Here is an 18,744-nt window from a genome sequence, read left to right on the forward strand (position 1 = left end):
TTATTATGAGTTTACTGCAGAATTCACTTTTTCCTAATAGCACCTAGCAGATTGTTTTATCACTCATAAAACATTTTATAAGTGAATAATAAAGCATATAAATTATTTACCACCAATTATGTGCTATTTATGTGCTCACAGCAGCCTTCTGAGACAATTTTTCTGTTTATCCTAACTTTATACATTAGGAAACTGAGGCACAGTAGTTTAAGCAGCTGACTCTAGATCACACGGCTTTTAAGTGACATGTCAGTTTGCAAGCTTATAGGGTCTGACCCTTTGCTAGGAATGTGAGGGGTCCTGAGTAGGATCCCAGTACTTCCACTGCCAACAAAGAAAGACACAGAGGGGTTGGGGGAACGAAGGGCAGGACAAAGGAAAGAAAGAAGAGAGGAAGGAAGGAAAGAAGTTAGGAAGGACAAAGATCTGTTCTTTTGAGTATAAAATATTTAGGAGCCTATTGTTTCCTAAAATAAATTAGTGTATTTAATGCCATCAACAAAACACATAGACTCACAATGAAGAAAGATATTGGGACTTGTAGAACTGATTATACCTGAAACAGGAAGTTATGATCAGCATAATTACCAAAATAGTTAAATTAAGGTCAGAAGCCTTATTACTAGACATTTTCAAATCAGATATCAATTTAAAGTTGTTAATTTTTTGTTGATATTGGCCATTTAGGATTGTAAAAGAAGGCATGTTATATTTTGGGAGCTTCCAAGGCCCTGGTAATAATTATGTTTTATTTGCTCACTGGGAGTACATAATTTTTTAAATATAGTATATATTTTTATGCATTATATTTTATAATTCCACATTGATCTGATTTATTTCTAAAAATAATGGATGGGAGGCAGTGATATAGAAAAATAAATTTATAACAGTTTTCAATATAACAGGGTCAACTATTTATATTAATATTTTTTAAATTCTTAATAGTTTGTTGTGTAGCTGTTAGAAACTGTTTAGAATGTCGACAAAGACAGAGAGACAGGGGAAACAAATCTTCCCATGGAAGCAGTAAACCTCAGGAAGTTCCTCAAAGTGTGACAGCCACAGCTGCATCCAAGGTAAGCGATCACTTTCCATGTTAATTAAAACTTTCATTGTGGAGAGCAAGAGAGCATGGTGTCTATAATCGGACAGTTCTAGGCAGTACTGGCTTTTCTGCTTCATAGTTATACCATTATTTAACCTCATTGAGATTTACATGTGTCGGTTATTGAATGAAGATAATAATAATTTCCAAATCATAGATTCTTTTAAAAATCATGTTAGTACATAGCACTGAAATGTTTTAATTTCTGTTTGTAATAATTACACATATTTTTAGTGTTTAGTGTATGAACAATGCACTTTTTAAATGATAAGCTTTTGGTGATAGATGTAATAGTAAAAAAAAAAAAAAAGTATTGACTGTCCACACAAAATGCATGAGCAATGTAGAATATTCTAGAATACAGTAGTAATTCTCATGAATTAATTCTGTGTTACTTAATTGATACTTTGGCATCACATGAGTTTTAATCACATGACTTAGAAGGTTACACTTTGCTTCCCACCTACAGCGTGGGCATGGATATTTTCTTTCCTCCCACACAGTAATAGACTTTATTTAGTTCATCTCATTTAAATGCTTATCCTTAAAAATGTGTGTAGCTCTTAGGTTTAACTTAGATGTTGCTGTTTTGGGACATTTTTCTGACTACCTTACTGATCACCAGTCTAGGAACCATTCCACTCACACTTTCATAAAACCCAGTGTGTCCCTTATCACTCATTAAACTTGTAAATATATGTTCAATTTTGACATGGTAAATTTTTGTTCAGTAGGTAAAGGTGTGAGTTAGAGATTTAGGTTATGTTATAAGTTTTTTGACTTAATATTATTATGATTTTTTAGCCTCTTTTTCACATGTATTAGGGAAACAATCATGAGATAATTTTATGGCATATTACCTTATTGCTAATAAGACTCTTTGGTGCTCTCCATTGCTTGAGACATTATTAACTTCTCAGCAATCTGTTTCATATATGACTGTAGACATGGTGGATGTGTAGATACTAAGGAGGCCATATCTTGTATATCTTTGTGCCCCCAAGCATTTGAAGCATTGTGAGTTGTAGAGACATTATAGAAGTATTTTGGCTCGTGCCTCATACTGTGTTGTGACAAATGTCCTTGTCTCCTATGTATCAGTTTTCCAGTCTCTTTAGGTAAAGGCAGATCCTAATTTATATGACAGCTTTATTAATTAAACCCAAACATACTGTATTAATTCCTGAAATGCAGTAAACATTTGATTAATTCTGATTCTTTCATAGCAATTAAACACTCAAAATACACACAGAAATGCATAAATAAGTTCGTATTTTAGGTTTATATTTTATCTAATGAATAAATATCAGCATATAGGAAACATTTCAAGATTTTAAAACCAAGTAGGATTCTGATTATAAAATATGGATTGAAAAACCCAATGAGAAAAAAAAAAAAACTTGTATCACTTAGTTGGTATAATGAGTGTCTTTCTGGCTGTGAAAAAGTGGAAAGTAATGGACATTGCAGTATTAGGGAAAGATTTGTCATTGTGGAATACCATTTTGTACAGAGACCAGAGTGGTATAGATTGTGCCTCTCCCTGTGTTCATGTCTTCTGTGTCACTTCTGTATATAAAACAGACTTCATGTTTTCTTGAGAAAGAATCCTCTGGGTAAAATCTGTGTTGGGTTACATGACTCACAAAGTGTCAAGGTGCTTTGCTTTCACACTGTGTAAACAAGAGTTGTAACCTAACTTTTTAGTAAGTAATACCATGTTTACAAGGATTTAATTAGATTATGGTAATCATTAGAAAATAATATATGTTAAAACATCTCCAGTTTTTTCTGTCCACTGTTAATGTTTCTATGAATTACATGTTACATTTTATAGTTATCCTGTGATAAATACACTAGGCTATTGGTTAGATAATTTGGTTATATTTTGGTGATTTTGAAACTTCACATAAGGTAATAGAGTAGATAAATTTTGGGGATCATACTGGAAATCAAATATCTACCAGCCTTCAAAATGCTGTGCTCTTTTTACTGCCCCGTGCTGCAAAGGCACGATGCATTTTCATTGAGGAGTGAAATATTACATTTGGAACTTATAGAGAAGCACAAGTAAGTAATGAGCACATACCTGTGACGTGTAGAAGTTGCATCTTATATTTTACATACATACACAGTCAAGTGTATTACAGGGGGTGACTCATACATGATACAAGCAAAAAAGTACTAGATGGGTTTGAGATAATTTGACTCACTCACTAATTTATAGTACATTATCTAAAATCTGTAGGTTTTTGCTTCTTTAAGTATTAAAAAATATTTTCACTGTTAATAATATATTTTAATGTCTCTCAGTTATAATTGGCTTTGACTAAAATCTTAGAGCTTACCTTTTCTTTTCCTATAGATCATGAAGTGATTATGTAGTAAAATTGTAATGTCTTATCTTATAAAAGTGTGATGAATAAATAAATTCAGAGAATTTAAGGCATTTGTTAACTATAAGCAGGAAAACTGAGGTTTCTGAAATTTTTAGTAGCAAGTACAAGGTCAGACAGCAGAGACTTGAGCTCAGATCTCTGAAGTGCAAGAATAACCTGTTGCTACACTGCCTTACTCATCCTGCCTTCATGAGGCCAGCGGGCTCCCTGTGCTGACCAGAAACAAGGATCCTGAGAAATGACATGAGCAGAAGGGACCAGCGCCTGCTGGAACATTGTGTTCAGTAAATGTTCACTCAGTGAGCAGAGGCCAGTGCAGCCTAGGGTGACAGATAGGAAAAATGACTCTTCTAAGTAAGTTTCCAGAATGTGATGTTTCTTCATGACTATCTTTTGTTTTTAAGACTCCCTTAGAAAATGTTCCTGGTAACCTTTCTCCCATTAAGGATCCTGACAGACTTCTTCAGGATGTTGACATCAATCGCCTTCGTGCTGTTGTCTTTCGTGATGTGGTAAGTGATATCTGCTTGACTTTTGGGGAGGGAGGTTTCCATGGGCATTTGTGCTAACTCATGTGAATTTTATAAGGAACCACAATATTAAATGTCCCAGTGTCTAGATTTTTACTTGCTTGTGATTGTAAGATGGTTAAATCTTACTTTTAAGCTAATAGATATTTCATTTTTTAAAAAAATGGTATAAAATTTTGGACTGGAGAGATTGCTTAGTGGTCAAAGCATTTGCCTGCAAAGCCAGAGGACCCAGGTTCTATTCCCCAGGACCCACATAAGCCAGATGCACAAGAGGCACATGTGTCTAGAGTTCGTGTACAGTGGCTAGAGGCCCTGATGTGCCCATTCTCTCTGTCTCTCTCTTCTCCCTATCTCTCTCTGCTAACAAATAAATAAATAAAAGTTTTAAAAACTGGCATAAAATTTTGATTTTTTAAAAAAGTTTCAAGATCAGGGATAGCCCTGAAACACTATAATTTACCTTATCTTATATTAGCTGCTCCTTTCTTTTATATTTCTTACACCATCACTAGGTACTGAATGTTTTATTATCAACGTTTCTTGTATGATGGATAATAAAATGAGTTGTAGAATGAATGGCCTTTACTTTCTGGAGAGTTTTTTTTTCTTAAAGGATCTAAATTTCATGCATATGGCTATCTAGAAGAGTTTGAACTAAAAAGATGGCTTAATAAAATTTCAAGGAAAATGCTGCTTATGGAGGTTTTCATGGTTCTCTCCAATCACATGGCCACTTATTCAGGGCAGATCAAAATGAGATTGGCCTTTTCATAAACTGTAGAAATACCTACATGTTCCATAGCAGATTCAGTATTAATAACACTTATTATGGTAATTGTGATTATAATAACCATACCAGTTTCAGAGTTTGCTTTTCTGATTTTGCTTAATGATGTAAGAAATATTTGAGGAAGTTTTTATTTAGAATTTGTAAACTATCAATTGGATGAAGTGCTTAGTACTTTACAATGTGGTAAAAGTATATTTATATTATATGGAAAATCTTCTTAAGGCATACTAATTCTAACAAATCACTAAGAACATTAAAGGCAGAAATATAGATAGAAAAATATAACAGGAAAACAAGCAGAGGGTATAAAATGTAAAAAAGAAGTCAGCAATATAGTGAAAAAAATCATGTTATCTATAGACAAAGGAATGAAAATTAAAACAAGAAGATCCTTGCTAGTATATAAACTGAAAAACTAAAGATATTTCCTAGCATTGCAAAAGGTAAAGGAGAATTTTTTCTGTGTTGTGTAATCATTGGTATGTAAGCATATATTGATTGAATAAAGTGTTGTTTGATTCTTTGCCAGTAGATTTCAAAACCTCTTTCAAGGGCTGGAGAGATGGCTTAGCGGTTAAGTCACTTGCCTGCAAAGCCAAAGGACCCAGGTTCAATACCCCAGGATCTCAGTAAGCCAGATGCATAAAATGGCACATGTGTCTGGAGTTCATTTGCAGAGGCTGAAGGCCCTGATGCATCCAATCTCTCTCTCTCTCCCCCTCCCTCCCTCCCTCCCAAGTAAATAAATAAAACTTTTAAAAGTCCTATTTCAGGACTGGAGGAATGGCATAGCAGTTAAGGTGTTTGCCTGCAAAGCCAAAGGACCAAAGTTCAGTTCCCTGGGACCCATGTTAGCCTGATGCACAAGGAAGTGCACATGTCTAGAGTTCGTTTTCAGTGGCTGGAGGCCCTGGCATGCCCATTCCCCCTCTCTCTCCCTCACCCTTTTTCTCTGTCAAATAAATGAAAATAAATAAAATATTTAAAAAGTTAAAATTCCTCTTTTAGATACTAATGTCTTAGGACAGGTTGAGTGCTGAAAATCAAAGAGGCCCAAATGAAAACTGAGAAGGTAATAAATACCCAATGATAATGTTTTATATTTTAATATTTAAAGTATACAACCATTAAGATAATATTTTAAGAGTATTTTATTTATTTGAGAGTAAAAGAGGCATATATATATAGAGAGAATGGACACTTCAGGGCCTCTAGCCACTGTAAATGAACTCTAGACACATGTGTCACCTTATGCATCTGGCTTTACGTGGGCACTGGGAAATTGAACCCAAGTCTTTAGGCATTGCAGGCAAGTACCTTAACTGCTGAGCCGTATTTCTAGCCCCTAACATAATTAATTTTTGGGGACATTTAATGACATAGAAAACTGAACACAATATTAAAAAAAATAAGATGTACAAGTACATGAACATAACCACACATTACCCATGCACACTGAGTATATGTGCATGTGTATGAATGTGTTTTATATACCTGTGCATACATACATATATGTGTATACAGTTATTGAATAGAATTCAAAAATGTGCAAGTTTTATAGAAATGATTCTCTCTAGGTATACAGATTTTCACGTTGTCTTTTATTCCTTTATATTCTGTATTATTAGGCTATCTGAGGTAAACACTTACTGTGTTCACAACTGCTAAACAATAAAGAGGTTTTTTAAAGGATTAAGCATGTAACAGTATCTTACCATGATCTGGTCTTTAGACCTAGAAAAAATATATATATTATTTTTACTAAACCATTTAAACATTTATAAAAATGAGTAAGTCATCATGGAAAAGGTTTTGTTTAGAAAACTTAATTGAATGAATTATTATTACATGAATTATCATACATTTTCATCTCCAAAAGACATGGTCAAAGCTAACCTAAGGCTTATAGTGTACTTAAGTGACTAATGGTGTACTTAAGTGGCTAATGTTGTACTTAAGTTGTTACTGAATTTCAGTCAGGATATTTTGATAGATTATAATCATTTCTCTTAGATTCATAGATGTTGTGCAAGTCGGTTGGGTATGCAGCAATAGTTGCCTGAGAGAAAAGTGTCAAGTGCAGCCAGGATGAGCCTTCCAGACAGCACCCTAGGGGGCCATGACCTAGGTTACAGACTCCAAGTTTTTTAGTTGTTTTCCTTTCACAGTAGTTAACCATCAGTGGATGTCTGGGGTTTATTTCTGCTTTATTTTCTGACATATACACATAAATTATGAGTCATTTACATTTTGTTAAATCATACAAATAGAATCCATTAATAGAGTGACTATAATTAATTTTTTCTATCTTTGTATATTATGTTTTCTATATGTACTTGACAGCCTCATGTCACTGAGATGAACTTTTAAATCAGGTACAGTTATAGAGGAAGGGATATTTATTCACGTTTACAAATGCAAGGGAAGTTCCATAGTGACAGAAGAAGCTGGTCCGTTTTTACAGGTCCAAGCAGAGAGAGTAAAGTCCCTAACAAAATAAACTATCAGACAAACAAACAAACCCCAAAACAAAAGTTCCACTACACAGCACACTTTATGAACTCCAGGCAGTTTGTCTATCTTTAGATTGGAGCTATAAATCCACCATCACATCATAGGGCTGAACCCTAAAGTCTGCCCAGTGGCACTTCCTCCAGCTGGGTATCTGTAGATGTAAATTACATACTGTAATAAAAATCTTGAATATATTGGGGGCCACTTACTTAAATGTAGTTAGTGTTATCTTAAAGGTCTCTAGAGTCTTCATCAACTTTGGATGGTCCCAAAGACCTAAGTTTCCTGTGAGATTTAAGATAGTCCTTTAGCTTTGAATTTTGTAAAATCAAACAAGTTATATACTTTCAACATAAAAGAGTAGCGAGTAAACATTTTTAACTGCTATAAGGCACAATAGGGATATAACTAGAACAATGTAGACTCACAACCATTAAGCAAATATCAAAATGCTGTAGTTCAAGTCCAGTATCATAACCAGTGACTGATAGACTCTGGATTTTCCAGTTTCACCCCTCCGACTGGGCTGAGTAGCCAGTGAAAACTTTTATCTTTAGCCAACAGCCTCCATGGTAGCCCTTGTGTAGTACTGATATATCTAAAACATCTTTTCTCTCCATGTAAACCACGGTTCATTTCCAGAGGCTCTTCCAGCCTATTTATGAGGGTCATCGTGCCCTGCCTCATGCTGTATCTCAGCAGCAGCTCTTGGAGCCATGTGCAATTTATGGCTATTTTATGTATTTTTTATGTTTTTGAAACCAATACCAGGTGTGCAGAACACGGTCATATTTTTAATTTCAGGGATGCAGTAAATCATTACCTTGAGCAGGTTTCTTTTCTAGTTAACGTGTTCCAAAACAGTTGTATTTTTATTAGTCTTTCTCAAGCATCCTTTACATTGTTTTAATGTAAAGCATTTGAACCACCTTTCTTAAGATTGAAAATATATTTGACAATAGCAGCTTTAATAACCTAAAATCAGTCTCAGTATCTATAATTTTAACTTGCTTGAGGTTTTTTAACTTAAAATAATCTTAAATTTCTGGCCCAATATCTTCAGCCAAGTACATCAACTCATTACAAATTTCACCTTGATTAAATTCTCTGGGCCTGGGCAGTAAGTAGAGTGTAGCCAGTCCTTATCCTTATGTCAGTAACCTAGTGTCAACAAGATCTCTTACATACTTTTCTTCCCCTTCTTCACTTTAAAAAGTTCTTAAGTCAAGCCTCCATGTTTAATTCTTTCTATACTTAGCATTTTTAAACTCTCACAAGAATAGTCCATAGTACTTAGCTTACAGCTCCAGAAGGCAGCTTTAGTTGTAGGCATCAAGTCCATGCTTTTTTTTTTTTTTTTTTTTTTCAAAACAAAAACTCCAAAAGATCAAAATTCACATGGTCAGATTCATCTCACCCCACTCCTGGTACCAATTTCTGTAGTAGACAGTCTCAGGTCCCTGGGGTGAACTTCTAAATCAGGCATAGTTTTGAAGGAAGGGCTATTTATTGATGCTTACAGATCCAAGGGAAGTTCCATAAGGGCAGAAGAAGCTGGCCTGCTTTTATAGGTCCAAAGAGAGAGAGAAGCAACAAATAAAAAAATACATCCCCACCCCCCCACAAAAACAACAACAAAAAACCCAAGAAACAAAAATCATACCACACAGAACACTTTAGGAACTTCATGCGTTTAGTATATCTTTAGGTTAGAATTGTAAATCTACCATCACACCCTAGGGCTGGACTCTAAAATCTGTCCAGTGACACCTCCTCCTGTGAGGTGGCTGTAGATCTAAATTTAAAACTGTAAAAATAATCATGATGGGCTGGAGAGATGGCTTAGCGGTTAAGCGCTTGCCTGTGAAGCCTAAGGACCCCGGTTCGAGGCTCGGTTCCCCAGGTCCCACGTTAGCCAGATGCACAAGGGGGCGCACGCGTCTGGAGTTCGTTTGCAGAGGCTGGAAGCCCTGGCGTGCCCATTCTCTCTCTCTCCCTCTATCTGTCTTTCTCTCTGTGTCTGTCGCTCTCAAATCAATAAATAAAAATTAAAAAAAAAATAATAATCATGAATATATTGGGGGCCATTCATTGAAACTGTCATACCACCTGTCCCTGAGGGCCACAGTTGCTGCTATTACAGTTGTGTTTTTGCAAGTGGTAGATTAATCTAGATGATGGAAAAGACTTTATTAGCATTTCATCCCTGTGACGTCATCTATCTAATGTGCTTGCAGTATCCAGTCCTATAAGGTAGCCTTCTTGTTATCATTGCTGTCATCATGTTTATGTTCGCTTTTAGAATAGAGCTCGCAGGATTACATGCAATTCATTATATTTTGGGGAGGCAAACTTACTATAATACTGCATTTCTTACCAGACATAATGTTTTTATTTTATTTCATTTTATTTATATTGTTTTGGTTTTTCATGGTATAGGGTTTCACTCTAGCTCAGGCCGACCTGGAACTGACTATGTACTGTCAGGGTGGCCTCAAACTCATGGTGATCCTCCTACTTCTGCCTCCCATATGCTGGGATTAAAGGCATGCACCACCATGCTTGGCTGCCTGTATAATTTAATTTCGTTTTTCTGATGGAGTGGAGTGGAGAGGAGAGGAGAGGAGAGGAGAGGAGAGGAGAGGAGAGGAGAGGAGAGAGAGGGGAGGGAGGGAGAGAAAGAGAATGAGAATTGGCACACCAGGGCCTCAGCCACTGAAATTGAATTCCAGATGCTTGTGCTACCTAGTGGACATGTGTGACCTTACGCTTGCCTCACCTTTGGGCATCTGGCTTACATGGGATCCGGAGAGAGATCGATCATGGGTCCTTAGGCTTTGCAGGCAAGTGCTGTAACCATTAAGCAATCTCTCTAGCCCTAGACTGCCTTTTTAAAGAAATACGTCCTTAACCTAATGTGGCCTGCTATTTTTTTTCTGACCTTTTATCACTTTCCTGTTCTCCCTGGCACAGTTCCATTTTACCTTGGAGCTTTGGAAATGAATCACCTCAAATATAATGAGTGTTTTAGAAGTCAGTTTTTCAGTGCAGAGAAATTGGAGTATCACTTCTTTTTATCAATTAACGCAGTCACAGGTCTATTCATCTTTGCCATACCACATTAGCTACTAGTTTCTATTGAGCATGTGTAAGCTTCACCGTTAGGATCACCATTGTTTCCACTGCCCTGTCTTGCAACAGAGAGCCTCTCCTTCAGGTTAAGTTATTATTCTAGGTGCATTTGTACACCATCAATCTTATTCAGGGGTAATGTTTGAAATTCGAGGGTTTTTTTTTTTTGTTTGTTTGTTTTATTTATTTGAGAGTGTCAGAGAGAGGCAGCGAGGGGGGGAGGAGGGAGGGAGAGAGGGAGGGAGAGAATGGGCATGCCAGGGCTTCTAGCTGCTGCAAACAAACTCCAGATGTGTGCGTCCCCTTGTGCATCTGGCTAACGTGGGTCCTGGTGAATTGAGCCTTGGACCAGGGTCCTTAGGCTTCACAGGCAAGCGCTTAATAGCTAAGCCATCTGTCCAGCCCTCAATTATTTTTAAGGAGTTACCTTTTATTTATTATTTATTTACAAGCAGACATACAGATTGAGATAGAGTGAATGAGCATGCTAGGGTTTCCAGCTGCTGCAAATGAACTCTAGATGCATGCACCACTTTGTGCATATGGCTTTACATGTGTACTGGGGAATGGAACAAGGGTCATTAGGTTTTGTTGGTAAATGCCTTAACTGGTGAGTAGTTTCTCCAGTCATAACGCTTGAGTTTTTTAAATCTAGGACATTAATTATGTTTCATTCAGATTTATATTTAACAACACAAATATTGTGATATACGTGATGGATAAAAATAGTAAAATGTGCCAGGCATGGTGGCACACGTCTTTAATCCCATTACTTGGGAGGCAGAGGTAAGAGGATTGCTATGAGTTTGAGGCCAGCCTGAGAATACAGAGTGAATTCTAGGTCAGTGTGTGCTAGAGCAAGACCCTATCTCAAAAAACAAAAACAAACAAAGAAACAAACAAAAAAGGTAAAAGGTAAGTGAGTAAAATTTTATGGCTATTTAGTAAAATCTGCACATATCACTGTTTTTGAGGTAGGGTTTTGCCCTAGCCCCGGCAGACCTGGAATTTACTATGTAGTCCCAGGCTGACCTCAAACTCACGGCGATCTTCCTATATCTGCTTCCTGAGTACTGGGATTAAAAGCGTGCTTTACCATATCCAGCACATATCAATGTTTCAAGTTATATTTTAATATGCAGCTTTAGTAATTCCTTTTCTTGAGATTTTTGCAGAGCTTGCATGATACTTAGTAAATGGCAAGACTTAGCAAGTTTTAATGAAAGTTTAATCTCAAAAAAGTAGGAGTAGTTTCTTATACTTTAAGAACTTACACTCTGAAATCTTCAATTTTTCACAGGATGATAGCAAACAGGCCCAGTTCTTAGCTCTGGCCGTGGTTTACTTCATTTCTGTCCTGATGGTATCTAAGTATAGGGACATCCTAGAGCCCCAGAGAGAGACTGCCCGAGCTGGAAGCCAGCCAGGTAGAAACATCAGACAAGAAATAAACTCACCAACAAGTACAGGTATTTACTGTTTTCACTGGTTGTTGTGTCTTTCTCACATTTTCTGTCCCTGTTCATGCTGTTTATCATGTTCACAAATCTTCATAAACTGCTGACAAAGTAGTCTTAACCCCACAGTGTGCACTGCGTTCTGTAGTGCCTGCTGTAACCATTGATCAGCGCCGCGTATGTTTCACCGCCTCTCACTTCTGGGCGTGAGTCACGTCGTTGAACCGTTTTTCATGTGCGTATAGTTGATGCTTGATATGCATTCCTTTAAATTTTTATAAATACGCACCACTGTTCAAAACCAAGAATGAAACAAAATATAAATTTTTACAGCCCTGTATTCCTTCCTTTCCTCCTCCTCCCTTCCCTCTATCCTTTTCTCTCCCTCTCTGTCTTCCTCTTATCAGCATTGAATACAATGTTTGAAATTTATAAACTTTGGTCAACTAATATTTTACTCCTTTGGAGAACTTTAGTCATTCATACTTCTTACTGTGTATTTATATCAAAAGTATTTTTGTACAGTGTGATCTCAATAACTCGGTGGTTATTTGATGTGCCAGTGGATTAATTTGTAGTTCAAATTTGTTCCTAAGTAAATGCATATGGTTCATAAATTGAATGGATCATTTTAAAAATGAGTAGAAATTAGTGGTCAAATCTCTGCATCTTGTTTTCCATAAGTACAGTATTCATCTTACTGGACCTTTTATTTCTCTTGTGAACACTAATGGTTATGTTTTAGCTGTGGCATTTTGCTGTTTCATATCCTGTTGTTTTTAACATCAACATTATTGTTTCATATTATCTTTTTAATTTTATTCTACAAATTAAACATCACATTGACGTTCAAATGACTGTTATTTTACTATTTGAAACAGTAATACTTTGCTATTTTTCTTTATTTCTAACATGTGATAGTGAACCTCCCAGCTCGAATTTTGCTGTGTATTTTTTTGTTTTTGTGTAAGTTGCTAAAAACACTCTACTTAGTGAGTATCTCGCTTTTGTCCCTTCTCTTTACACATAACCTCTTTCCTTTTCTTCGGAGATGCATTGTTCATTGTTAGTACTGTTTACCTGTTGCAGTAGTATGGGCCTGTCAGGCTCCTCCCTGGGCCGTGTTACAGGTTGTATTCTACCTTGAATTTGACTCCGTGGCTTTCTCCACAGCTGTGGTCATACCATCTATCCCTCACCCAAGTTTGAACCATGGATTCCTTGCCAAGTTAATTCCTGAGCAGAGCTTTGCCCACTCATTTTACAAAGGTAATATTGACCTCCCCTCCCAACCTACCTGGTATTTTTATTTCATGAGTTGTTTTTAAAAGTTTGTGATGCAATTATTTATGACTGTGGTATACATCATGTTTCATGGAAAAGATACATTTATGCATGACCACTGAAAGCAAAGCAGAGCTTTTATATTTGCATTCCATGATATTTAAGTAACATCTTTAAGTTAAGTATACTTCGTATGTGTGTGTATGTGTATTTTGTTTTTCCCCAAGGTAGGTTCTCATTCTAGCTCAGGATGACCTGTATTCCTAGGTTGGTCTAACTCACTGTGATTGTCCTACTTGTGCCTCCCGAGTGCTGGGATTAAAGGCATGTGCCCCAAAACCTGGCAGTGTCTATGTATACAAATGTGCACTATGATGGAATAAACCAGAAGAGTCACACCTTATTAGTGGGGAATATTCTAGAGTCACTGGAAGGCAAAGATAGAACATAAGCTATGACAAAATCCAGATACTGTTTAAAGGAAAGCAAAATTCTTTTCACAAAAATTAAATGTTAAATGTGCATGAAAACATACTAAGTATATAAAGAGACAATGAAATACAAGCATAAGTTTAAGAAAACAATCACTGCACAAAATAGATTTGTAAACAGCAGAAATGGTAGGATTAGGTACATTGCAATGGCTATTATAAATATGCTCGAGAAAAAAATTCAATTTAAGTTAGGAAGAAGTGAAGCTGATAGGTAGGGATGTACATGATAATAAAGAAAAACCCAACTGAAGTGTAAAAGACAAAAATATTATAGCCCAAATGGTAATGTCCCTGGGTAGATTTAATATGAAATTCGTGGTTTCAGAATAAAGGCTTTTAACAGGTAAAATTTGGTCATCTGCCCAAGATCTTCATGTGTGCTCATGTTGCAGGATTTCTGGAATGGTGAATGTGATGGACTTTACTACTGTGATTAGGTCACATTAGATGTCACTTGTTATGATTGCAAAAGGGACAGGTAGAGTGATCAGAAGTATGAGTTCAGCTGAAACAAGAGGACACTGTGTAGGAGCTTTGGGCTGTTAAACTGAAAACCAAGAAGAAATAGGGAACTTTAATCTTACTGCTCATTAAAAGGAAGTCAGTTCTGTTAGGGTTGGAAATGAGTTTGGAAGAGGACCTTGGGTTCCAGGTGAAACTATCATTTGATGTTGTCTATAAGAGGCTAGTAATATTATAGCTCACCTTTTGGAATAAATAGTGCTAGCAAAGTAGCTTCACTATATCTTGATGAATGTCTAAACATTATTTTTATGAATGTATACACTTTGAACAGCATGGTGAGATTACCTTCTTTTTTATTGATGCCAAACACATGTAGCTAGGACAGGATAAGCAGCGACACACTATAGTGTGGGATTTGTTTTATGAGGAAATGTGTTCCATGTAACTAGAAAATAATGCAGGGCTGTTGTCTACTATTAAGCAACCTGCAGCATTGCTCTTTTATACCAGGATAGTGTTAGTATTCAGAACACTTTTACATCAACTAAACTGTTATGTCTTAGTGAAATAATAAAATGTTTATATACTTTGGGGCTGGAGAGAGAGTTCAGTGGGTATGTGAGCTTCCTGTGCAGACATGAGTACTTGGGGAATCTGAGATAGCCTTAGTTTGAATCTCCAGAACACAGAGAGCTGGACATGACCATACACATCTGTAAACCCAGCCTTGTGGGTAGCACAGACTGGAATCTAAAAGAGACTGTGTTGCAATGAAAAACAGGCAGGTGAATAATAGAGGAAGACAATTGGCATTTTTCTGACCACAGAAGCTAAGCCCATGGTTACTGCCAGCAAGCTTACTGGGCACTGCAAAAACACAAGTATTTGCATAAACCACACACACTATATAGTCTGCACACATGCAAAACAATCAATCACTTGAAGTCTAAGGGGTCAACTTGTTTTTATTTTCTGTACTGTGTGATACATTAGCAAATGAGCTTCACTAATGTTGTGTGCTGCAGTGCTGTCTTTCCTGAGAGGAAATGTATTGGTAATGTCAGAACTACAGAGTGAATTTTTAAGTGTTTTTTTTTTTTTTTTTTTTTTTTTTCCCCGAGATAGTGTCCTCCTCTAGGCTGACCTGGAATTCACTATGTAGTCTCAAAGTGTCCTTGAACTCACTGCAGTCCTCCTACCTCTGCTTCCCAAGTGCTGGGAGTGTTTCTAAATGATAGGAGAGCAGTTTGATTTCACCCCTTCAAGGTAAATTAGGTGCTGCTGAGATGGCACAGCAGTTAAAGGCACTTGTTTGCAAAACCCACCAGTCTAGGTTTAATTCCTGAGTCTCCACATAAAGCCAGACACAGAATGGCAAGCACATGTGTCTTGAGTTCCTTTGCAGTGGTAAGAGGCTCTAGCACCCATTCTTTCTCCTTCTCTTTCTTTCTCTCTCAAATAAATAGAATTTTGTTTAGAAAAGGTAAATAATGGGCTGGAGATATGCTTAGTACTTAAGATACTTGTCTGCAAAGCTTAATGTCTCCACATCCATTCCCACTAAAAGCCAGATGCATAAAGTGGTACATGCACCTGGAGTTCATTTGCAGTGGCTTGAGGCTCTAGTGCACCCATTCTCTCTGTCTCTATCTCTGTGTACTTGCAACTAAATAAATAAAATATTTAAAAACATTTTTAATAAAGGTAATTGATATTAGCATATTTGTTGGAATTCTAAAATAGCTACTGAACTTAGTACTTGCAACCAGAGAATGACAATGTGTTTTGCCATAGTTAGATCAAAGAGGAATATAAAATCTGGAATATAAGAAATACACAAAATATTAATAATTACAAATGATGTAACTTGGTCTTTAGTAATGATCTGATTTTATTCTTCCTTAAGAATGTAATTTCGGGGGGGAGGGTATTACCATGGGATATTTTTTATAATCATGGAAAATGTTAATAAAAATTGTGAAAAGATCAAAATAAAATAAAATTTAAAAATTAAAAAAATGAATGTAATTCCTAGAGCCAGGCATGGTGGTGCATGCTTCCCCTCCACCCCCCCGAGGTAGAGTCTTAGGGGCTATCTCAGGCTGACCTGGAATTTACTTTGTATTCTCTGGGTGGGCTTGAACTCTTGGTGATCCTCCTATCTTTGGCTCCTGAGTGCTGGGATTAAAGGCGTGCCCCACCACGCCAAGCAGCCCATGCCTTTAATTCCAGCACTTGAGAGGCAGAGGTAGAAGGATGCTATGAGTTTGAAGCCATCGTGAGACTATAGAGTGAATTCAAGGTCACCCTGGTCTAGAGTGAGATCCTGCCTTGAAAAAAAAAAAAAAGAATGTAATTCCTACCTTATAGGTTTGATAGAAGATTTTTATCATTTATTTTTATCTTTTTTGGTAATAGAATATCCATATGTAGGATAGCCAGAGACCTGGGATCCATTTCTTTCATTCAAATATAATTTGTATTGTTATTTGTAGTATACAAAGTGACATTCTGAAGCTGCTATTAATGAATGTTGAGGATATGTCTAGCTTGTTTGGTGGTACTGATTATTCAGTTCTGAGCCTCACGTATGCTAGGCAGGTCCCGTGCCACTGATCTACACATTGCAGTCCCATGGGTGTGCTTTGAAGCTGCAGCATTTTTAGTTTTATTTTGAGTACAGGTTTAAATATAGCTATGCTGAGCTCCCTGAAATGCCATTCTGTCAGCACTCTTCGGTGACACTGATTTTTCTTTCCAGTGATTTTTGTAACAAACATGGTACACATGATAGTCCCATGAGTTACACCATTACCAGATCAACGTAGATCAGGTAAATTAGCAGACAGTACACTCATAGATATATTATACACTTTATTATTTATATTTCTAATGTTTGTTCAAAATATCCATGTTGGCATGTCTCTTAGGGAAGCACCCTTTGCTTAAAACTTTCTGTTCGACTGTGATATATAATGAAGAAAAGTTACAAGTATAATAGCCATTGTCCATTCCCCACTACCATCCTGTTTGTGAACATAACATTCCATTGTTTTTCTTCCATTTATTAAGAATGTATACTTCAAGAGCTTAATCGTGTTCATGTCATTAATTTCTGTTGCATATACCTAACCATAGATATGTTGTTAAAAGGCTTGTATGCAGTGTGGGATGTTTACATTAAGCTTATTAACATAGCACTTGTCTGACATAATTTTCAGATTTTTCATGTGAGGACTTTTGAAATTCTTTATTCATTATTTATTAATTCAGTATTAATAAAAACATTGCATTTCTCATTCCATCTTTTATTAACTTCATAATTCACTTAACTTTGTTAATTTTTTGTTAATTTTTCTCTGATATATGTTTTGAATAAATTGATAATTTCCTACTATGTGCTGAAGTTATGTTAAAGTGAACAAAAGTATGAATCTGACAGTTTAGCCAAGGAGATATGCTTTTAGAAATCATACTCTGAAGTAAATCTTTGTTGCCTTTTTTCCCATGAGTGTATTTTTAAGTTATTAATAAAAGTATGAAAGAAGCAATATAATCTAATTGGTGGTATAGAAATGACTGACTGAAGTGACACTTATGCCAATGACCAAAGGGATGAGTTTGGTTAGTTCTGGAAAAAGGATGGACACAGTGACTGGAAGGAAGCTCATTCCTGAGAAGAAAGCCACATGTTCAGAAAAATTACTTGGGAAAATTCTGGAACATATATTTGTAAAATGTAGTAATCAAAGGAAATGGAAGCTGTCAGAGTTTAGCATCAAGCAGGAGCCACTCCTATAGGTGCTGTGAAAATCTGGGCTAAGGTTCTGGTTTTAAACTAAGCAGAGGATTGTATTAGTTTTCTATTGCTGTCATATATTACTTCAGACACAGTGACCTAAAACAAGACAAATTAATTACCCCCTTTGCTCAGAAGTTAGGTTGAAATCAGGATATTTGCCAGGTCACACTTGTTGTTGGTGGCATCCAGAAAAAACTAAGAATTATTGATTTCCTCCCCTTTTCCCATAGTTTAGAGATCACTCATGCCTTCATGGCCTCCTTCCTTCATGGACCAGGAATGGAGCACTGCCAGAACATTCTGCTGCTCTTAGACACTTTTCTTGAACATAGTTAGGGAAGGTGCTCTATACTTATGGACATGTGAGGGTAGACTGACCACACTTAATTAAGGAAGTCCAGATCAGATCATCTCCCCTTCTCGAGACCATTACATTTATTGTTCCTCTTCTCATCTGATCAAGATACGTTCAGGTTGTGAGCAAAGATGCTGCTGCTGATGACAAGTACAGTATCTCGTGTGGTGGTTTGTATGTAAATGTCTGCTTTCCCCCTTCCCCCCTCCCCCACAAGCCTGAGGGATTTTTGATTAAGATTAAGATTAAGCTTTCTACATAGCGTTCAGCATGCAGAGCCCTGCCAGAGGAGCTATGTCACTGGGGTGGATTTTGAGCCCAGCCTTACTAGATGTGTTCAAAGCCAGCTTGAGCTCTGCCCATTCATGCTTGCTGATATGAGGTCTTGTCCTTCTGATGTGGAGGTATATAAGG

The 18,744-nt window shown here is 36.6% G+C and overlaps 1 protein-coding gene across 5 annotated transcripts in view; it reads left to right on the forward strand.

The window, feature by feature from the left end:
- Nbea (neurobeachin) overlaps positions 1-18,744 on the forward strand; it is a 563,720-nt gene that overhangs the window by 161,137 nt on the left and 383,839 nt on the right. For all 5 annotated transcript variants that reach the window (XM_004659998.2, XM_045154369.1, XM_045154370.1 and 2 more), the window contains 4 exons: positions 946-1,076; positions 3,909-4,016; positions 11,774-11,942; positions 13,104-13,199. In XM_004659998.2, the coding sequence (XP_004660055.2) occupies positions 946-1,076; positions 3,909-4,016; positions 11,774-11,942; positions 13,104-13,199 (504 nt within the window). The remainder of the gene's footprint in view (positions 1-945; positions 1,077-3,908; positions 4,017-11,773; positions 11,943-13,103; positions 13,200-18,744) is intronic.

Source organism: Jaculus jaculus, chromosome 7 (genome assembly GCF_020740685.1).
Source record: "Jaculus jaculus isolate mJacJac1 chromosome 7, mJacJac1.mat.Y.cur, whole genome shotgun sequence".
NCBI lineage: Eukaryota > Metazoa > Chordata > Mammalia > Rodentia > Dipodidae > Jaculus > Jaculus jaculus.